This window comes from Heptranchias perlo, chromosome 12, assembly GCF_035084215.1.
Source record: "Heptranchias perlo isolate sHepPer1 chromosome 12, sHepPer1.hap1, whole genome shotgun sequence".
NCBI classification, from domain to species: Eukaryota; Metazoa; Chordata; class Chondrichthyes; order Hexanchiformes; family Hexanchidae; genus Heptranchias; species Heptranchias perlo.
The window spans coordinates 27026752-27049709 of record NC_090336.1 but is presented as its reverse complement, the minus strand read 5'-3'; the positions used below and the strand labels follow the sequence as shown (position 1 = coordinate 27049709).

The following is a 22958-nucleotide window of genomic DNA, read 5'->3' as shown; positions in this document are numbered from 1 at the left end:
TGGGATGGGTGTGAGTGTGTGTGGGGGGTGGATGGGTGTGAGTGTGTGTGAGGGGGATGGGTGTGAGTGTGTGGGGGGTGGGTGTGAGTGTGTGTTGGGGGGATGGGTGTGAGTGTGTGGGGGGTTGGTGTGAGTGTGTGTTGGGGGGATGGGTGTGAGTGTGTGGGGGGTGGGTGTGAGTGTGTGTGGGGGGTGTGAGTGTGTGTGGGGGATGGGTGTGAGTGTGTGTGGGGGGGATGGGTGTGAATGTGTGTGGGGGGGATGGGTGTGAATGTGTGTGGGGGGATGGGTGTGAATGTGTGTGGGGGGTGGGTGTGAGTGTGTGTGGGGGTGTGTGGGGTGTGAGTGTGTGAGGGGGATGGGTGTGAGTGTGTGTGGGGGATGGGTGTGAGTGTGTGTGGGGGATGGGTGTGAGTGTGTGTGGGGGATGGGTGTGAGTGTGTGTGGGGGGTGGGTGTGAGTGTGTGTGGGGGGTGGGTGTGAGTGTGTGTGGGGGGTGGGTGTGAGTGTGTGTGGGGGGATGGGTGTGAGTGTGTGTGGGGGGTGGGTGTGAGTGTGTGTGGGGGATGGGTGTGAATGTGTGTGGGGGGGATGGGTGTGAGTGTGTGGGGGGGTGTGAGTGTGTGGGGGTGTGTGAGTGTGTGGGGGGGTGGGTGTGAGTGTGTGGGGGGGTGGGTGTGAGTGTGTGGGGGGGATGGGTGTGAGTGTGTGGGGGGGTGGGTGTGAGTGTGTGGGGGGGTGGGTGTGAGTGTGTGGGGGGGATGGGTGTGAGTGTGTGTGGGGGGGATGGGTGTGAGTGTGTGTGGGGGGGATGGGTGTGAGTGTGTGTGGGGGGGATGGGTGTGAGTGTGTGTGTGGGTGATGGGTGTGAGTGTGTGTGGGGGGGATGGGTGTGAGTGTGTGTGGTGTGTATGGGGGGGATGGGTGTGAGTGTGTGTGGTGTGTGTGTGGGGGATGGGTGTGAGTGTGTGTGTGGGGGATGGGTGTGAGTGTGTGTGGGGGTGGATGGGTGTGAGTGTGTGTGGGGGGGATGGGTGTGAGTGTGTGTGGTGTGTTTGGGGAATGGGTGCGAGTGTGTGTGGGGGGGATGGGTGTGAGTGTGTGTGGGGGGGATGGGTGTGAGTGTGTGTGGGGGGGATGGGTGTGAGTGTGTGTGGGGGGGATGGGTGTGAGTGTGTGTGGGGGGGATGGGTGTGAGTGTGTGTGGTGTGTGTGGGGGGATGGGTGTGAGTGTGTGTGGGGGGGATGGGTGTGAGTGTGTGTGGGGGGGATGGGTGTGAGTGTGTGTGGGGGGGATGGGTGTGAGTGTGTGTGGGGGGGATGGGTGTGAGTGTGTGTGGGGGGGATGGGTGTGAGTGTGTGTGGGGGGGATGGGTGTGAGTGTGTGTGGGGCCGATGGGTGTGAGTGTGTGTGTGGGTGATGGGTGTGAGTGTGTGTGGGGGGGATGGGTGTGAGTGTGTGTGGGGGGGATGGGTGTGAGTGTGTGTGGTGTGTGTGGGGGGATGGGTGTGAGTGTGTGTGGGGGGGATGGGTGTGAGTGTGTGTGTGGGGGATGGGTGTGAGTGTGTGTGGGGGGGATGGGTGTGAGTGTGTGTGGGGGGGATGGGTGTGAGTGTGTGTGGTGTGTGTGGGGGGATGGGTGTGAGTGTGTGTGGGGGGGATGGTTGTGAGTGTGTGTGTGGGGGATGGGTGTGAGTGTGTGTGGGGGTGGATGGGTGTGAGTGTGTGTGGTGTGTGTGGGGGGGATGGGTGTGAGTGTGTGTGGGGGGGATGGGTGTGAGTGTGTGTGGTGTGTGTGGGGGGATGGGTGTGAGTGTGTGTGAGGGGATGGGTGTGGGTGTGTGTGGGGGGGATGGGTGTGAGTGTGTGTGAGGGGATGGGTGTGAGTGTGTGTGGGGGGTGGATGGGTGTGAGTGTGTGTGAGGGGATGGGTGTGAGTGTGTGTGGGGGGTGGGTGTGAGTGTGTGTTGGGGGGATGGGTGTGAGTGTGTGTTGGGGGGATGGGTGTGAGTGTGTGTGGTGTGTGTGGGGGGGATGGGTGTGAGTGTGTGTGAGGGGATGGGTGTGAGTGTGTGTGGGGGATGGGTGTGAGTGTGTGTGGGGGGTGGATGGGTGTGAGTGTGTGTGAGGGGATGGGTGTGAGTGTGTGTGGGGGGGATGGGTGTGAGTGTGTGTTGGGGGGATGGGTGTGAGTGTGTGTGGTGTGTGTGGGGGGGATGGGTGTGAGTGTGTGTGAGGGGATGGGTGTGAGTGTGTGTGGGGGATGGGTGTGAGTGTGTGTGGGGGATGGGTGTGAGTGTGTGTGAGGGGATGGGTGTGAGTGTGTGTGGGGGGTGGGTGTGAGTGTGTGTGGGGGGTGGATGGGTGTGAGTGTGTGTGGGGGGGATGGGTGTGAATGTGTGTGGGGGGATGGGTGTGAGTGTGTGTGAGGGGATGGGTGTGAGTGTGTGTGGGGGGTGGATGGGTGTGAGTGTGTGTGGGGGATGGGTGTGAATGTGTGTGGGGGGGATGGGTGTGAGTGTGTGAGGGGTGGGTGTGATTGTGTGTTGGGGGGATGGGTGTGAGTGTGTGTGGGGGATGGGTGTGAGTGTGTGTGGGGGGTGGATGGGTGTGAGTGTGTGTGGGGGATGGGTGTGAGTGTGTGTGGGGGGGATGGGTGTGAGTGTGTGTGAGGGGATGGGTGTGAGTGTGTGTGGGGGATGGGTGTGAGTGTGTGTGGGGGGTGGATGGGTGTGAGTGTGTGTGAGGGGATGGGTGTGAGTGTGTGTGGGGGTGGATGGGTGTGAGTGTGTGTGGGGGATGGGTGTGAGTGTGTGTGGGGGGGATGGGTGTGAGTGTGTGTGAGGGGATGGGTGTGAGTGTGTGTGGGGGATGGGTGTGAGTGTGTGTGGGGGGTGGATGGGTGTGAGTGTGTGTGAGGGGATGGGTGTGAGTGTGTGTGGGGGGTGGATGGGTGTGAGTGTGTGTGAGGGGGATGGGTGTGAGTGTGTGGGGGGTGGGTGTGAGTGTGTGTTGGGGGGATGGGTGTGAGTGTGTGGGGGGTGGGTGTGAGTGTGTGTTGGGGGGATGGGTGTGAGTGTGTGGGGGGTGGGTGTGAGTGTGTGTGGGGGTGTGAGTGTGTGTGGGGGATGGGTGTGAGTGTGTGTGGGGGATGGGTGTGAGTGTGTGTGGGGGGGATGGGTGTGAATGTGTGTGGGGGGGATGGGTGTGAATGTGTGTGGGGGGTGGGTGTGAGTGTGTGTGGGGGGTGTGAGTGTGTGTGGGGGATGGGTGTGAGTGTGTGTGGGGGATGGGTGTGAGTGTGTGTGGGGGATGGGTGTGAGTGTGTGTGGGGGGTGGGTGTGAGTGTGTGTGGGGGGTGGGTGTGAGTGTGTGTGGGGGATGGGTGTGAGTGTGTGTGGGGGGTGGGTGTGAGTGTGTGTGGGGGATGGGTGTGATGTGTGTGGGGGGGGATGGGTGTGAGTGTGTGGGGGGGTGTGAGTGTGTGGGGGTGTGTGAGTGTGTGGGGGGGTGGGTGTGAGTGTGTGGGGGGGTGGGTGTGAGTGTGTGGGGGGGATGGGTGTGAGTGTGTGGGGGGTGGGTGTGAGTGTGTGGGGGGGTGGGTGTGAGTGTGTGGGGGGGATGGGTGTGAGTGTGTGGGGGGTGGGTGTGAGTGTGTGGGGGGGATGGGTGTGAGTGTGTGGGGGGGTGGGTGTGAGTGTGTGGGGGGGATGGGTGTGAGTGTGTGGGGGGTGGGTGTGAGTGTGTGGGGGGGGTGGGTGTGAGTGTGTGGGGGGGATGGGTGTGAGTGTGTGGGGGGTGGGTGTGAGTGTGTGGGGGGGATGGGTGTGAGTGTGTGGGGGGGATGGGTGTGAGTGTGTGGGGGGGATGGGTGTGAGTGTGGGGGGGATGGGTGTGAGTGTGTGGGGGGTGGGTGTGAGTGTGTGGGGGGGATGGGTGTGAGTGTGTGGGGGGGATGGGTGTGAGTGTGGGGGGGATGGGTGTGAGTGTGTGGGTGGTGTGTGGGGGTGTGTGTGGGGGGGGGTGGGTGTGAGTGTGTGGAGGTGGATGGGTGTGAGTGTGTGGGGGGGGGTGTGGGGGGGTGGGTGCGAGTGTGTGAGTGTGTGGGGGGGGTGTGTGGGGGGGGGGTGGGTGTGAGTGTGTGGGGGGGGTGTGGGGGGGTGGGTGCGAGTGTGTGAGTGTGTGGGGGGGATGGGTGGGGGGGATGGGTGTGAGTGTGTGGGGGGGTGGGGGGATGGGTGTGAGTGTGTGTGGGGGGGTTGTGAGCAGATGTCTGTGTTTGGGGGGGGGGTTGTGAGCAGATGTTTGTGTTTGGGGGGGGGGGGTTGTGAGCAGATGTCTGTGTTTGGGGGGGGGGTTGTGAGCAGATGTCTGTGTTTGGGGGGGGGGTTGTGAGCAGATGTCTGTGTTTGTGGGGGGGGGTTGTGAGCAGATGTCTGTGTTTGGGGGGGGGGGGGGTTGTGAGCAGATGTTTGTGTTTGGGGGGGGGGTTGTGAGCAGATGTCTGTGTTTGGGGGGGGGGTTGTGAGCAGATGTCTGTGTTTGGGGGGGGGGTTGTGAGCAGATGTCTGTGTTTGGGGGGGGGGTTGTGAGCAGATGTCTGTGTTTGGGGGGGGGGGTTGTGAGCAGATGTCTGTGTTTGGGGGGGGGGTTGTGAGCAGATGTCTGTGTTTGGGGGGGGGGTTGTGAGCAGATGTCTGTGTTTGGGGGGGGGGGTTGTGAGCAGATGTCTGTGTTTGGGGGGGGGGGTTGTGAGCAGATGTCTGTGTTTGTGGGGGGGGGTTGTGAGCAGATGTCTGTGTTTGTGGGGGGGGGGTTGTGAGCAGATGTTTGTGTTTGGGGGGGGGGGTTGTGAGCAGATGTCTGTGTTTGGGGGGGGTGTTGTGAGCAGATGTCTGTGTTTGTGGGGGGGGGTTGTGAGCAGATGTTTGTGTTTGGGGGGGGGGTTGTGAGCAGATGTCTGTGTTTGGGGGGGGGGGGGTTGTGAGCAGATGTCTGTGTTTGGGGGGGGGGGGGTTGTGAGCAGATGTTTGTGTTTGGGGGGGGGGGGGTTGTGAGCAGATGTCTGTGTTTGGGGGGGGGGGGTTGTGAGCAGATGTCTGTGTTTGGGGGGGGGGTTGTGAGCAGATGTCTGTGTTTGGGGGGGGGGGTTGTGAGCAGATGTCTGTGTTTGGGGGGGGGGTTGTGAGCAGATGTCTGTGTTTGGGGGGTGGGGGGTTGTGAGCAGATGTCTGTGTTTGGGGGGGGGGGTTGTGAGCAGATGTTTGTGTTTGGGGGGGGGGGGTTGTGAGCAGATGTTTGTGTGGGGAGGGGGTTGTGAGCAGATGTTTGTGTTTGGGGGGGGGGTTGTGAGCAGATGTCTGTGTTTGGGGGGGGGGGTTGTGAGCAGATGTCTGTGTTTGGGGGGGGGGGTTGTGAGCAGATGTCTGTGTTTGGGGGGGGGGTTGTGAGCAGATGTTTGTGTTTGGGGGGGGGGTTGTGAGCAGATGTTTGTGTTTGGGGGGGGGGTTGTGAGCAGATGTTCGTGTGGGGAGGGGGCACTGTTATTTAAATCGATCCGTTCGAGTTGCAACAACTTCCAGTCGAAAATTTGATGATGATTTAAAATAACAATTTGATCAGCTGCTTGCGAGATAACTCAAGGGTCTGAATGAAACAACTATAAATAGATTGTGCCGAAACTACACACTCAAGCTGACATTAAAGGGGACCTGAATTTATTAAAGGTAAAGTACCTTCTTCCTTTGACTAAGACATTATATGAATATAATTATTAATAAACTTTTATTGAAGATTGCTTTGTTGAAAGATTCTAAAAATTGCAATTGATAGTTGACGATTTGTACGGTCAGGAGGGCAAATGTTCTTGTTAAATACAAAACAGAACTTAAACCTTCGTCTCAACAATCTTTGGATACTTTATAGTTTTGATTTTGATTTCTATCAATATGAGCTAGAGACCGGAAATTCTAACCTCAATTGTATCGGTAAATCAAGTTCTTGGGTGAACAAGTTCATAGTTGGCACAGTTAACTCCCACACCGAATGTTTAAAAGACCCACGCTTATATATAGTTAAGATAAAACTACAAATGCTGGAAATACACAGATCAGTCAGCCTCTCCAGAGAGGTTACTTATATATGTGTAATAGGAGAAAATGTTCTGCTCGCAGCTGATTTTTCCTCAATGATATTAATTCCTAAGAGGATGGGTCTGCCACCTCCAAGTAAAACAGAAATTTCTGCTTGCTTAGGTTCCACAAATAACATGCGCCTCCTAACTTGCCCCGTCGCTCCTCAGCATACCCTTTGCATTTCGTCGAGCTCCTGCTAAAATTAGAAAAGTGTTTTTTTTTTCCCCTCCCTTTCCCCGGTGTTCTTCAAGAGGATGAGACCAATCCGGGTTCCCCGCGGGTCGGATTTCACTATAAGATCAGGACTTAATCACCTTGTGAAGTGCACCAGATCCGACCGCCTGTCAAAGCCACCAGGGAGCTCCCCTTCACTCAGCTTTCCTTTGCGGTAAGATCCTTAACCCGCTCTTCCCTTTTTCTAGGGGAACTTTCTTAAAATCACGGCCAATCTTAACAATGAATGGGGAGGCAGGCTTTCATGTTGAACGGTGATGTGATTTTTTTTTAAACAAAATTGATATTAATGATCTTTCAGTGAGCAAGCAATTCGAGGTGATCAATGATAGAGGTTCCACTGGAGCAGAACACACAGAGAGCCTTGGTGACAGGCTTCTTATCAGCTTTTATTTCTGTGCAAAATATACTGGAAGTTGTACACTTTCGAGTCCGGATCAGGTGTTTAGATACTGCCTCTGTGCGATGTTAGTCCGAAATAGTGGAAATGCGTGACTCTTTTTAAAAAAAAAATAATTTCTGTTAATGACTTACATATTCGGAAAACTCCGCAGTTATGTGAAATAAAAAGCTGGCTTGTAAAATCAACGCGGTGCCAGCAGCTAGCTGTTTGAGAAAGCTGTAATCCGGATACCTGCTGCCATGGGGGGCGAGGTTAGAGTGTGGCTCCTCGCTCTACTCCCGAAAAATGGGAATTAATAAGAATTGAATAGTTCGTCGGTGCTGCTTGCGGTAGCGGGTTTGAATTCTCAGTCCTGATTGAATCGTATTATCAACACCCCTTCTTGCGTATTATTGGACCAGAGAGAGAAAACTGGCTTTGAAACAGGGAGATTCAGAAAATAGAGAGAGCTGGAAAAGAGAGAGATGGGATACACCTGGGAAAGAAAAACAGGGACCTAGAAAATAGAGAACGAGCGAGAAAGACTGGGAAAAGAGGGAGAGAAGGAACAAGAAAAAAAAAGGGAGGAAAAGGTTAAAGCTTACCGATGGGATGTGTTTAGTTTTAGTTTCACAGTGAGGAAGCGGGAGAGCAGTATGTTCCAGGGTCGTCATCTTCCTGAGAACGTTTAAAGCAAAGTTGAACTGTGCTTCCACTCAACTTTAGACCTGAAATATTTCAAACATGCACAAGTGGACATTTTACAGCAACATAGCCAACTTCACTCGTGAGAACAAGGCACGAAATAAATTACACAGATTTAAATACATTTTGGGGAAAGGATTTATTTCATGTCCTGAGAATTATTTACATGATGATGAATTATTTTGCTCTAAATAATCCGAACATGCGGTGTATAGAACCGTATTTCATTAATTTCGTGTCCTGCTTTAGCTAATGGAAAATTAGATTATCACTCTTCATTAATATCAATAAACAGATCAGCCCCCCCCTCCCAAACTAAAAATGAGCGGGGAATGGTGATGGAAAAATAATTAAATCCAAAATGCTTTCCGAGTTGTTATGCAATCTCTGTGCCCATTTATTTCAGCAGTTGACTGACGTTAGGCTGCTGCAGCCCCGTTAACAGGGCTGTTGGGATTTAACCTGCAGCCAGTGTATGGGCAGCAGCTGCACCCGGGCCCTGTCCCAGACGCGGATTGCCTTACTGGACATTAAAAAGCCATCGCCTAATTAGGAAGGAGAGCGGGGACGGCGAGAAATATCCTAGCGATCGCTAGAAGCTGAAGACGTGGAAATAAGATCTTGCCGAGAGCAGGAGCTCTGCATTCCCAGCTGTTGGCTTTGCACCCAAACTCTTGCACGCTGCTGAACTTAGAAAGGCATTTAAAAATGGAAATATTTTCACCGGCTTTGCTCTTTTCACTTGGGTAGCCCGAGGATCTGATCTAGGATGGAGCAGTGCATACTTTTGAGAACGTGCTCTGTTCCATTGATCCCTCCCCACAGTGTACTTGTCTGCCTGTGACCTCAGCACAAGATAACCAGCTATGAGATAAACAAGACTTGCATTTATATAGCGCCTGTCACTATCCTAGATCGTCCCGAAGCGCTTTACGGCCAATTAAGTACTTTTGAAATGTAGCCACTATTGTAGTGGGGTGGATAATATTTTTGATCTGAGTTTATCTGTGTGCATGCTTCCATAGCATAGAATTATAGAAAGGATACAGCACAGAAGGAGGCCATTCAGCCCATTGAATCCGCGCGGGCTCTTTGAAAGAGCAATCCAGCTAGTCCCACTCCCCCGCCCTATCCCCGCAGCCCTGCAATCTTTTCCTTTCAAGTACTTATCCAGTTCCCCTTTGAAGGCCATGATTGAATCTGCCTCCACCACCCCCTGGGGCAGTGCATTCCAGATCCTAACCACTCCCTGTGTAAAAATGTTTTTCCTCATGTCACCTTTGGTTCTTTTGCCAATCACCTTAAACCTATGCCCTCTGGTCCTTGACCCTTCCACCAATGGGAACAGTTTCTCTCTATCTACTCTGTCTAGACTCTTCATGATTTTAAATCCTCTATCAAATCTCCTCGCAACCATCTTTGTTCCAAGGAGAACAACCCCAGCTTCTGCAGTCTATCCACATAACTAAAGACCCTCATCCGTGAAATCATTCTTGTAAATCTCTTCTGCACCTTCTCTAAGGACTTCACATCTTTCCTAAAGTGCGGTGCCTAGAACTGGACACAATACTCCAGTTGTGGCCGAACCAGTGTTTTATAAAGGTTCATCATGACTTCCATACTTTTCTACTCTATGCCTCTATTTATAAAGCCCAGGATCCCGTATGCTTTTTTAACCGCTTTCTCAACCTGCCCTACCACCTTCAATGATTTGTGCACATATACCCCCAGATCTCTCTGTTCCTGTACCCCTTTTAGAGTTGTGCCCTCTAGTTTATATTGCCTCTCCTTGTTCTTCTTACTGAAATGTATCACTTCACATTTTTTTGTGTTAAATTTCACCTGCCATGTGTCCGCACATGCCACCAGCCTGTCTATATCCTCTTGAAGTCTATCACTATCTTCCTCACTGTTTACTACCCTTCCAAGTTTTGTGTCATCTCCAAATTTGAAATTGTGCCCTGTACACCCAAGTCCAAATCATTAATATATATCAAGAAAAGCAGTGGTCCTAGCACCGACCCCTGGGGAACACTACCGTACAATTCCCTCCAGTCTGAAAAACAACCGTTCACCACTACCCTCTGTTTCCTGTCCCTTAGCCAATTCTGTATCCATGTTGCTACTGCCCCCTTCATTCATGGGCCGCAATCTTGATGATAAGTCTACCATGCGGCACTTTATCAAACACCTTTTGAAAGTCCATATACACATCAACTGCATTGCCCTCATCTACCCTCTCTGTTACCTCATCAAAAAACTCTATCAAGTTAGTTAAACACAATTTGCCTTTAACAAATCCATGCTGGCTTTCCCTAATCAACCCACACTTATCCAAGTGACTGTTAATTCTGTCCTGAATTATGGTTTCTAAAAGTTTCCCCACCACTGAAGTTAAACTGACTGACCTCTATTTGCTGGGTTTATCCTTACACCCTTTTTTGAACAAGGGTGTAACATTTGCAATTCTCCAGTCCTCTGGCACTACTCCCGTATCTATGGATGTTTGGAAGATTATGGCCAGTACCTCTGCAATTTCCACCATTACACACTCAGTGTAAGTGTTTTCTATGTGTGATTCTGTGTGCATGTTTCTTATATATACACATGTATGTATGTGTAGAAACTACCGTTCTAATCTACCGTGCACAGTTCAGGTCTCCGTATTATAAAAAGTATATAAAGGCATTGGGGAAGGTGTAAAAAAGATTCACAAGCATGATCCCAGAATTGAGACAATATACTTATCAGGAAAGGTTGAACAGGCTGTGGCTCTTTTCTCTAGGGGTGACCTGATAGATATCTTATAGATAATGAAAGGGTTTGATAAGGTAGACGTAGAGAAAATGTTTCCACTTCTGGGGGTGTCCAAAACTAGTGGTCATAAATATAAGATTGTCACTAATAAATCCAATAGGGAATTCAGGAAAAGCCTCTTTACACGAGGAATGGAAAGAAAGTGGAACGTGCTATCACAAGGAGTAGTTGAGGCAAATAGCATAGATATATTTAAAGGGAAGCTAGATAAGCACATGAGGGTGAAAGGAATAGAAGGGTATGTTGATAGGGTTAGATGAAGTGGGGGGGAGGAGGCTCGTGTGCAGCAAAAATGCCGGCATAGACCAGTTGGGCCGAATGGCCTGTTTCTGTGCTGTTGACTTGATGTAACTCAATATCTATATATGATAACCATTAAAACCTTTACACATGTTTAAAAAAAACTTTATAATATAAGAAATTTAAGAATATTTTTTAAAAACTGTTTTACTGACAAGACATTTTAGGGGAGGTTGTAGCTCTGTGTCATGAGAACATAAAAGAATCAACTAAAACATTAGAAACTATTTTATATTGCTTCTTTGCATCTCAGTTATGTGACTGAGGCATGCAGACCAGAAGGTCCCAGCTTGGACCCTGATCCATGCTGCTATCTGATCTCAGTGGCATGGCTGTGATGCCCCTATAGTTAAATAGCCTCCCCCTTCCCCCCCCCTACACACACCACACACACACACACACACACACACACACTCACTGTCTCATCTCACGCTAGAAGGTCACGAGTGCAAGGTTCCAGGGGGTGGTTGATACTGTACCTCAGCAGGAGCCGATGCCTTCAGAACAAAGGGAGAGATAATTAGCAAAGAAAATAATTAATTTTATCTGAGAGCCAACCTGACGAGGCTGAATAGAGGTTGCTGCAATATTTTAAATGAAGGAGTTTGTAGTGTAAGATTTGAAGCACAATTTAATTGTCATGGAATGTGAATTTCCACAATGGTTCTCCTGTTCATCTGCCTTAACTTCAGCAGAAGAGCCATGGAAACCCTGGGAAAATGGCATAAACACAATGTACGCCATTTTTTCTGGGGTTTCTGCTTCTCTTCCAGCGAAGTTACAGCGGACAAGCTGGAGAATCCCCGTATAAAATCACCCCTAAAGATTTTACACATTTGAGTTTTAAGGGGTTTGATTGCAAGTCTATTTAGCCACATGATGTATTTGAATAGTTGCTCTCCTTGTCATGTATCGTCTGTTTAGAATGAATCAAGAGTCTTTTTTGCTACTGGGATCAGGCAAACGCCCATGGACTGCTCCTTTTAAGAGTCTTCAACATTCTTTTCAGCATTGTCCCACTGTTAAATTTAAAAAGAACAATATATAAATGTAAAAGAAAGTTTGAAACACTTTGTTGGGGTAAATTTGCGCTACCACAGCCTTTTCCGCCAGCTGTGTATATCAGGATATCAAGGCTCTACCCCCGGATTTCTGACCTTTAAAATGAAAGGGGATTTTTTTTTTGATTTTGCACTTTCAGCCAGAAGCTATGCCCACTGGCGGTGCATTTTGGAAATTCAGGTGCCCACTACAATTAATTTAAATAGTTGGAATATGATGCATAGCACACCCAATTTCCTCGTATACAGGAATGTGGGTGAGATTTTCTGCTGGTAGTGCGAATTCAGATTTCTTTGCCATTCCCAAGAGATCATGTGGTTAGGGGTTGGGTCAACGGTGTACTTGGTTGTTCCGTCCCTGGACGGGGGTGGGCTTGATGGGTCCGATGGCCTTTGAAAGCTCTTTTATATTTCTATGTTCCAATGTAAAATGGGCCCCAAGAACCAGATTTTATTTTTAAGAATGATTGCAACACTTGGTTTAGTGGGGTTTAAAATGTCATTGCATATTTTTGATCCATCAATAAGTTGCAAATATTTACTTGATGTTTTTCTAGTCTCGGCAGATCAGCAGAAAATATAAAATGATAATCCCAGCAGTATGAGATAGGTCATGAAGTGACAGTATGACAGGTCTCCATGTCTGTATGGACAGCTGCTGATGCTGCTATGCAGACTGCTGTATGGCGGCAATGCTTTCTACCCTGTATTTTTGGTGGCTATATATCAGAAAAGACGGCATTAGCTCTGCACTGTTAATGAGGCGATGCTATTTCTGTCTGGTGGTTTTCATTACATGACACATACTTTAAATTGCAAGACCGGAGGCAACGGTCCTTGCATGATGTGGCCATTCTAAGACAGACTCTTCCTTTCTTTTTTGCAGATCTAAAGGGCCCAGCTCAAAATGTCTGACACTGAAGAAGTGTAAGTATTTATTTGAAGTATTGTTAGTAATTTAGCTTAAACCAGGATTTGGGATGACCCAGTTAAAGGGGATGAGTTCCATCTTAGTTTTAACACCAGCCAAATACTGTGTCATTCTTTAACTGCAGACCAGAAACTTTCTTTGGGACCCAGTCTTTGTAATTCCTATATTTTAAAGTCTTTAAACAAATCTATGCTGATGTGACTATGCATTGGTTGTTTTAACTGTGACTAACCCCATGTTCTTTCTCTTCTTACAGGTATGAAGGTAAGTCCATCCATTGGCTTGCAAGTACAGATATAATGAAGTCAAGCTTTTTACATACACACACACACACATATATATATAATAATCTTTGTTGTAGAATGACAATTTTATTAAATTCGAATGCCAAATTGTTCAAAATGATTCATTTAAATTCACTTATTGACACATAGGTCATTGTGCAATATTTAAAATGATTTCAAATTAGACTTAAGCTCTGGAGGTTGATTTTAACTTGTGGAGCGTGCCGACATCCCGCCCATTCCAACAGCGAAGAAGCCTGAGTCATTCTGAGGCCTTATTTAATTAGAGCCAGAGAGCAGCGGGCACCAAACGGGTTTCCCGACGCAGCTCCCCGGATTCGGACTGGCTCAATATCGAGAGGTCTGAAGGCCGACCAGCCTGCAGCAAGGTGATTCGGTGCAGAGAGGGGATGGGGTAACACAGGGCGATGATTTTTGTGGGGCATGTTAGAACACTCCTGCTCCTCCTAGCCCCACAAAGATAATTTGAAACCTACCTTTTTGGTGGCCTCATTTGCTGTATTGCAAGTGAAACTGGTCGGAGAGTGCACTGCGCAGCCTCTGACTAGTTCAGTCCTAAAATGGCAATCGAGGTCCTATGTACATGCATATTAAAAGGGGCCTACCGCCTCAAACTAACAATGCTTCAGTAGGCTGCTGTAAAAGTAACTGCAGGCAGACTGTGGTGTTAACGAGGCGGTAAGTCTACTGACCCCATTTTGAGGCCATTACTATCCTGTTAATGCTGATTTTGGCAAGTTGAAATAGACTCCCTAAAGTTTGCAGGTTTATTTTAAATTATTATAATTGTACCCAAAAGAATGGCAGAGGGGGTTGCACAAATCCAGAGCAATGCTTTTATATTATTTGACAATTGAATCAAACTTATGTTTTTTACAAAATTATCCACACTTTTTAAAAAAAAAATAGAACTTCTAATTAAATGAAAAGGAAAATCAGGCGGCCAATCCAATCTCGCCCGTTTTATGTCTCCGTCGAAGTTGACAGTTCTGCGTATATCTTTAAATCGGCTGACCACTCTGTCGTCAGTCGAGACTGTGCCATCCAGCAGACTGCTGTCGCTGCTTGTGTTGGAGTTGCTGTAGCCCCTTCACTTGATTGCCCATACTGTGCATATGCACGTATATGTGACTTATATAAGTTAACTATGGGATGAATCAATAAATATTTATAATATGTTGGTTTGTTGCACTGAAAATATAATCTATAAAAGTCTGATATATTTAAAATAAAGGTTTGATATTTTAAATTGTTCTATACATTCTACATTTTTATATATATATAATTGCCTAGCAATTATTTTAATGCTCTGTTGTTCAGGATTTATTTAATTTATATGCCCCTTGTATACTCTTTTGCACTGAAACCTTTTCTGTTTTAATGTTGGTTTATTTAATTTTTTAGTCTATGATTATAATGATTTGGAATTATTATATTTATCCATTTTTAATTAAAAATACTTTTAAGCTCTTTTTTCTTTGATTTTATCATTTTTCTCAAATGTACTGCAGTATTGTGTATAGTATTTTTATGAGGCTTTCATTGCTGAATTACAAATTCAGCCTGGATCTGATGGTTATTCTTGATCTCCTAACACTATTGATGTCTGCACAGCTACCATCAGAGAGCGAGCGAGAGAGAGCGAAGTTCTGGCTATTTGAAACTTTCTGTCTTCCCTTTTCCCCTTCCCTCCTCATTTTTTGAGTTTCCGCTCCTTCTCGGTCAGTCTGCACAAGTTGCATCTTGTAATTTGTTGGATAGTCTTTTAAAATTTGTTGCACATTGTTTTGTGGATTGGGTGCCAAGGATTTGAATGTTCTCTTAGTATAAGCTCCAAATATTAGACTTTTAAAAAAAAGAATGTTTCCCCGCAATTTTCTCTCCTCCTATTCTGAAAATGCTGACCCCTTTCTTGGGTGTAATTTCACTGATGTTAGAAGCCTCCAGTACTTTGCTTGAGTTGCTAGTCTTCATCTCGAGCCTAGACAGTGAGTGTTGTCAAGCTATTTAATCGTGGTATCACAACCAAGCCTGACCCACGGGTACTGACAGGCCTTTGGAACCTTGCCCAAATGCATTCTTTATGTGTGAACCTGGGCGGTGAGTGTCGGCAGGTCACATAAAGGCATCACAACTATATCCAATCCTGTTCTGACCAGATCTTCCCAAATGTGCACTTTGCAACAGAGGTCATTGAGCAAAGATCAGAGCAAGATCTCTGGCTGATTTCTTTCCTCCCTTTCTCTAGATTAGGCTGCTGAGAGCAATTCTCCCAAATTGTGTCCTAACTGAGATCAGTTAGCTCAGCACTGACTAGGGATGAAACCTAGGACCTTCTAGGTAGTGCATTTTTGGCTTCTCCAGTTTATAGCTGGTTGCAGGTTCAGAATTTGCTGTATGAATCTTGTAGCCGATGCCCATGGTGAAGGCAGTGTAAGTATTCAAGACTGAGTATGCTGCGATTAATCTCATGTTATCTCTGTTGTTGGATTACAGAACATGAACATGAAGAACATGAACATGAAGAGGGAGGTAATGATGATGATTCCCAACTTCTCTTCTTTTTTCCCACTTCCATCTTTTACTTTTATAACTTATCACTACCAAACAATTCCAGCACTCTTAATGTTGTAATATCATGGTGGGAAGGCATTTTAGCAATTTTTCCCCCTAATTTTCAGCATTGTCTCCCTAATGTCACTGGACTATGGTTCCACAAGTTCTGCTAGTACTCCAGTACCTTGCCCAAGCAGCCTTCCTCATATGTGAGCCTAGGCAGAGAATGGTGACAGGCTATCTGACTTTGGGGGTGTCACTGCAGGGTCCAATCCTGTGCTCACCCAGCATCTACACATGCAGTTACAGCAAAGGTTACTGATAGCAATCAAGAATGGGAAATGATGGTCAACAGTTTTCCTGTGCCTAGCTCAAAGACATTGGGACCAACTGTAGTGCTCCCACCACCATCCTGGCTGAGGCTGGCTGACTGTGCAAGGGCCAGAGATTGAGCCTGGGACCTTCCTCTTTTGTATGGCTCAGTAACACCTCACTTACCAACTGAGCCACTGGGATTCCTCCCTATTTTTTTAGTTCTTCTCTTACCATCACCAAAATTTTGCTTTGTGTTTATTCTCTGATTTCCCCGTACCCAGCTTGGCTGAGTTGTGGAATGCATTGGACACATTTCCAAGGGTATAAACCCATCTCTTTACCAGTCGATGACACGCATACTACTGTTAAAATACAACTGTAGCGAAACTTTCTTGAAATCAAATCTTACTTGCCCGTTGAAAAAGTAGATCTTGTGGGTGTATGTTTTAAGTGCATTAAGAAACCAAACAGAAATCTGTGCAATGCCATACTAACTTTTAAATCAACTAACAGAATGAGTAATGCTGAGAGGTGCAAAGTGTGTTAATACCTGCATTCACCTAAACATCAGCAGAAGTAATAGCTTATTTAAAAAAAAAAGACACCTAATGTATAAATTTATTTACACAGCGATTTGACTAACAAGAGAAAGTGAAATTCTGATATATGCAACAGGTTGGAGGTTAATTATGTAATAGGTTAACCCATCCCATATTAAATAATTGCATGCTTATTACCAGGATAAGGAGACTGGTTGTCAAAATACAATGTCTGAACAAATTGGAATTAAGTATCAAAACACTTATATAAAGAGTTTACATATATCATGGTTTCATATTGGTTTGAATTTGGAAAGAAGAATAAGAATTTAGTTGTAAATGAGTGTTGAGTGAAATTCTGGCTCTAACATCTCAATTTATAACTGGGTTTTAATTTACAGAATTGGCCTTGATTACGTTGTTTCACAGTGAATGGAAATGCTTTAGATATGTTTGAAAAGTTTGACCTTGAGCATGGTTGGACTTGTTCATAGGTACATCTTGTCACAACTGATTTTAAGTGGGTTCCATTGTAACTACAATTGCTCACTAATCCACAATGCCCTGTCCCATATGTCCCCTAGCAAATATTATATATTGTATAATTTCATATATTTACATGTGGACAGAATTTATTAATTTTTTTATATGCAATAAAGGATTCAAGATTAACATTTTGTGTGCAAGAAAATGGTTCTGTGTTTGAAAATTTGCCATTCAGTGTGAGTCGATTGCCTATAGCAAAGGGGTAATTCTGAATTATTGTTACATTTCTCCATCAGCTCAACACACTGGGAGACCCTTTACGGAAAGACCAATACAAAGCTTTAAGCCCCCTTAATATTATAAGAAATCTGAAACGCCAGGAATTTAAGGGCGTTGGAATGATACTTGTGATTTTTTTTGGTTTCGTATAACAAAGTGCCTATATTTCAACGATTAGATGGTATTTGTGCATGCTGAAGTGAAAGTAGTGCTAATGGTGTCAAGGAGTGGTGTTTTGCTCTTGTGCAGATTTTTCTTTAATTGTATACTGGTTTCTTCTAATATGAATTATAACATTTTTATGTCAACATTGTTCCTTTTCTGCCTTTCTATCTTGTGCCTTTCTATTCCCTGCACTGCTGCTTTTCTGCTTGCTGCACGCTAACACTTCCTTCAGAAGAGGTTGTTGCTGAAGAAGGTATGTAGTGTAATATCCCTTTACCCTCTTTTTTTTGATCATCTCTTTTTTTCCTCCCTCTCCTTTTTTCCTTCATTTTTATCTTTCCTCGTTCTTCTTTTCCTTCATACTTGTTTTTATCATTTCTCTTTTTTTCTTCATTTTCCCTTTCCTTTCTATTGGTGTGCTGTTCCCTGATTCTTTCTTTTCTTCATTCTTCTGTTTTACCTTCATTCTATTTTTCCTCTCAGTTATCCTTTCTCTTTCATTCATCATTTCCTACATTCTGCTGTTCCCTTGTTTTTTCCGACATTCATTTTCTTCTTCTTCTTTTCCCTCATTCCCAATCATTCGATATCTTCACCGTCCCCAATCATTCTATATGCTTCATCATCCTCAATTATTGCATGTCCTTCATCATTCCCATTTATTCTTTATCCATCATCATCCCCAAATATTGCCTATCACTCATAATCCTCAATCATTATGTGATGTCTTGGGGTTTCCTTCATTATTTCTTATAGAAATTCTGGAATTTTTATTAGGTGTAATTCAAACAGCTTTTGATAACATGAGCAGTAGAGATATTTCAAATATTTAAATAATGGGACATTAATTAGTCTGGGGATAGACAGCCTTTGAGTTGATTAAGTTAATGATGCTGGGGAGGTGGTCCTCTTACATTTCGTTTGATGATTTGTTGGTTCTTCTTGATGTAGTCCTACATCAGCTGTATTAGCATTGTTTGCTCTTCGACGCTCAGTATTAACATGTATTTTGCTTCTTTGCATTTTCTGCTCACTGCATGTACCTGGCCTCTCCCAGAAGCGCACTACGAGGAAGGTATGTTGCTTTCTGTTATTCCAAGTCTCCTTTTCAGGAGATTTTTCAGACCAGTTACATTTTGGTGATTGTCAGGTCCTGTCACAATGGAAATCATTTTAACCCACCCTGCCTGGCAGGCACGTAGTTAAAATAGCTGTGTAAAGACGTACCACCCTGTTCCCGCTTGATTCCCATCTTAACTAGGCCCTTTATAGGTAGTCGAGGTACCTCCCTGACTCAGGCGGGAACTGCATTAATACTTATGATATCATTAGGACCTGAACTGTATCTTAATGGCCTATTGAACGGGGTGTTCGCCGTGAACACCTCGCTCGGTAAAACCTGGTGGGGAAGAAGAGGAGGTCCTCTATGGTAAGTTTAAAAACTTTCCTTAGTGGGGCCAGGAGGAGCAGGAGTTTCTGGGCATCTGCTTCCTGGGCTCCCTACCAGCACCCCCGCCCCCCCCCCCCCTTTTGATTTGGCCTGCCCATAGTCAGCCAATTGCCTCTTTTGCCTGTTTCAGGCAGGTAGCTGGCAGCCCAAGATGCAAATGAGGCCTGGGAGTTAAAAAAGCCCAGGCCTCAATTCAATGACATTGGGTGGACATGACGCTCACCTCACCACCATCTGCCCAAAACCCACTCCCAGTTAAAATCTCCAGCCATATGTCTGTTTTATCCCTTTCCTCCCCTCCAGCTTTTTCATTGCTTTTTCACAGTATGTCAGCTATGGCCGTTTAGATGCAGCTGTGGCGGGGAGGGCTGATCTACCAGCTAGAAGAGTATGGGGGGGGCATCACATCCACCTCAGCCCAAATTTGCTTCTTGTGCACTTTTCTGTGCATTCAAACGCAGACAGCATGCAATGAACCTCTGAAGCTGAGCTGGATCCTATATCCTGCTCCGACGGTGGCTCTCCTGGCTGGAAGAGAAGGGCTGGGCAAAGGTTCAAGAGATGAGAATCAACGGAGAGGTTTTTAAAAGACAGGGAGAAGGGAATCTACTATCGTGAACAAATATTTTCCTATAGAATATAATCCAAATTTTGAATTGCCATCTTTTGCCAAGTCCAAAATAAAATGGGCCGATAGGGAATTCATGGGTCATGACTGGAGTTCTGATATTGTTTTCCTAATGATGAAACATTATCTAAAAACCTAATAATCAATACCTCCACATAATGAAGTGTGAAAGTAAGTGAGGGGAAAAATTGACTTTTGCTTTGAAAACCAAAACACAAAGTGTCTTTTGTTTTATTTTAGTGTCCAGTTTACATTTAGAAATTTCTGAATAACCCACTCAAAGTGGACTGTCCAATCCAATCCAAAAACAGGCAGGTGGCAACATTAATCCAAAAAACCCGCAATAACCCTATTGGTGTTGTTTACATTCTAAACAAAAAATGTTTGGGTGTTTGAGTAAAGGATGTGGTAATTAAATTTTTAATTCAGGTCCAAAACACAACATAATGGGTCGAATGTGAAAGTTGTACATTTATATGTTACCCTCTGTATATTTATCCATCATCTAATAATTGTGACACAGTGGAAGATTTGTGAATGTTCCAGGGTTTGTTCATGGATAGTCTGTCAGATACAACTGTGCATGGCTCATACCCCAGCTTCATACTCATGGTTGGGGCATGAAGAGTTTAGAGCAAATACTGAGATCTGCTTATATTCTGTTACTATTCTTTGTTATCCCTGAAATGCCAGGAATTTAAGGGTGTTGGAATGATACTTGTGATTTTTTTTTTGGGGGGGGGGGGTGTTCCATGTAAACAAAGTGCCTATATTTCAATGATTAGATGGTATTTGTGCATGCTGAAGTGAAAGTAGTGCTAATGGTGTCAAGGAGTGGTGTTTTGCTCTTGTGCAGATTTTTCTTTAATTGTATACTGGTTTCTTCTAATATGAATTATAACATTTTTATGTCAACATTGTTCCTTTTCTGCCTTTCTATCTTGTGCCTTTCTATTCCCTGCACTGCTGCTTTTCTGCTTGCTGCACGCTAACACTTCCTTCAGAAGAGATTGTTGCTGAAGAAGGTATGTAGTGTAATATCCTTTTACCCTCTTTTTTGATCACCTCTTTTCCTCACTTTCTTTTCCCTTCATTTTTATCTTTCCTCATTCTTCTTTTCCTTCATACTTGTTTTCACCATTTCACTTTTTTTTTCATTTTCTCTTTCCTTTCCATTGGTGTGCTGTTCCCTGATTTTTTTTCTTCTGTTTAACTTTTATTCTATTTTTCACTCATTTATCCTTTCTCTTTCATTCATCATTTCCTACATTCTGCTTTTCCTTTGTTTTATCTCACATTCATTTTCTTGTTCTTCTATTTCCTCATTCCCAATCATTCTGTATCCGTCGTCATCCCCAATTATTCCGTGCTCTTCATTATTCCCAATCATTTTGTAGCCTTCATCTTCCCCAGTTGTTGTGTATCTTTCATTATCCCCAATCATTCTGTATGCTTCATTATTCCCAATTATTCCGTATCCTTCATTACCCCAATCATTCTGTATCCATCAAAATCCCCAAATATTTGGTATCACTCATTATCCCCAATTATTATGTGACATGTTGGAGTTTCCTTCATTATTTCTTATAGAACTTAAGGAATTTTTATTAGATGTAATTTAACCAGCTTTTGATAACATGAGCAAGAGAGATATTTCAAATACTTAATTACTAGGACATTAATTGGTCTGGGGTGAGTTGATTAAGTTGGTAATGCTGGCGAGATGGTCCTCTTGTATTTCGTTTGATGAAATGTTGGTTCTTCCTGGTGTAGTCCTACGTCTGCTTCATCTGCATCTTTTGCTCCTCGATGCTCAGTATTAACATGTATTTTGCTTCTTTGCATTTGCCACTCGCTGCATGTACCTGGCCTCTCCCAGAAGTGCACCATGAAGAAGGTATGTTGCTCTCTATTGTTCCCAGTCTCCGTTTCAGGAAAAGTTTCAGACCAGTTACATTTTGTGACTTTCATGTCCTGTGACAATGGAGACAATTTTAACCCACCCTCCTGGCAGACAAGTAATTAAAATAGCTGTGCAAAGTCTCAGCATCCTGTTCCTGCTTGATTCCCATTTGCAACCATCTTAACTGAGCCCTTTATAGGTGGCCGAGGTGCTTGCCTGACTCAGGCGGGAGCCTCGTTAATTGGAGTGCGATGATATGATTAGGACTTGAATGGTATTTTAATGACCTATTATGCAGGGCTCTCATTGTGAACACCCTGTTCAATAAAACCAGGTGGGGAAGAAGTGACTTCTGTTTTATTTTGGTGTCTGGTTTACAGTCTAAAAAAACGCAATACTCCCATCAGTGTTGTTTACATTCTAAACAAAAATCTTAGCATGTTTGAGTAAAGGATGTGTAATTAAATCAATAATTCACCTTCTTGATCTTATTCCAAACAGAAGGTAATGGCTCGAATTTGAAAGTTGTGCATTTATATGTTATCCTCAGTATATTTATCCATCATCTGACAATTGTAACATAGTGGATGATTTGTGAATATTCCAGGCTTTGTTCATGGGTAGTCTGTCAGATACAACTGTGTGTGGCACATACCCCAGCTTCTTGCTCATGGTTGGGGCATTTAGAGCATTGGCAAAGAACCAAACACAGAGATCTGCTTATGTTCTGTTACTATGAGTGATTTCATGTGTATCTAGAAGCATTTAATTTTTTTTACATATAGTTGTAAAATAAAGTGAGAGAATGTAATGAACATGTGAGGTCAGATTTATCCTTGTTTACACCAAGTCCTTAATCTAAGCAGAGGACTGAATCTACGTCGGCAGACTGAATGTAGCTGACTATGTTCACACTGCTGATTCCGACTGAGGCACATCCATTGCTCAAGTTAATTCAGTTCCATTTGTGTGCATGGAATTGGTGAGTCTGGATGCCAATTGATTGTCAGAGAGTATGAGCAGCTAGGGGCTAAATTAAAAAGCAGAACCTCAAAGGTAACAATCTCTGGTAATAATCTCTGGATTATTACCTGAGCCACGAGTAAATTGGCATAGGGTAAATAAGATTAGAGAGTTAGATTTCTGGCTCAAAGATTGGTGTGGGAGAAATGGGTTTCGATTCATGGGGCACTGGCACTAGTACTGGGGAAAGTGGGAGCTGTACCATTGGGACGGGCTTTACCTGAACCATGCTGGGGCCAGTGTACTGGCCAATCATATAACTAGGGCGGTAGAGAAGGCTTTAAACTAAATAATGGGGGTGAGGGATCAAGTAAGGGAAGATGTGATAAATTAAAGAAAGAGGACAAGGCAAGAGAGCAAGGTAGCAATAAGGGAAATGATAATCAGAGAGTGGCAGGAAGAGACAGAGCATGCAAACTTAAGAGTGCGCCAGCAGATAAGGCTAGAGGTTGCAAAAATAGTAAAAAGACAGCACTAAAGGCTTTGTATCTGAATGCGTGAAGCATTCATGACAAAATGGATGAATCGACAGCTCACATAGAAATAAATATGTATGATCTGATAGCCTTTACAGAGACATGGCTGCAAGATGACAAAGGCTGGAACCTGAATATTCAAGGGTACTTGACATTTTGGAAGGACAGGAAGTTAGGAAAAGGTGGAGGGGTAGCTCTGTTAATTAAGAATGACATGAGTATAATAGAGAGAAATGACCTTCGTTCTAAAGACCAAGATGTAGAATCA

General features: G+C 45.4%; 1 protein-coding gene across 2 annotated transcripts in view; it reads left to right on the top strand.

The window, feature by feature from the left end:
• The first annotated feature begins 6432 nt into the window (after positions 1-6432).
• Positions 6433-22958, top strand: part of LOC137327910 (troponin T, fast skeletal muscle isoforms-like) — a 42166-nt gene continuing 25640 nt past the window's right edge. Inside the window, exons 1-4 of one of the 2 annotated variants that reach the window (XM_067993828.1) lie at positions 6433-6523; positions 12521-12564; positions 15377-15402; positions 21168-21185. In XM_067993828.1, the coding sequence (XP_067849929.1) occupies positions 12542-12564; positions 15377-15402; positions 21168-21185 (67 nt within the window). In that variant the 5' untranslated portion in view covers positions 6433-6523; positions 12521-12541. The remainder of the gene's footprint in view (positions 6524-12520; positions 12565-15376; positions 15403-21167; positions 21186-22958) is intronic. The other variant, XM_067993829.1, reaches the window with a different exon arrangement.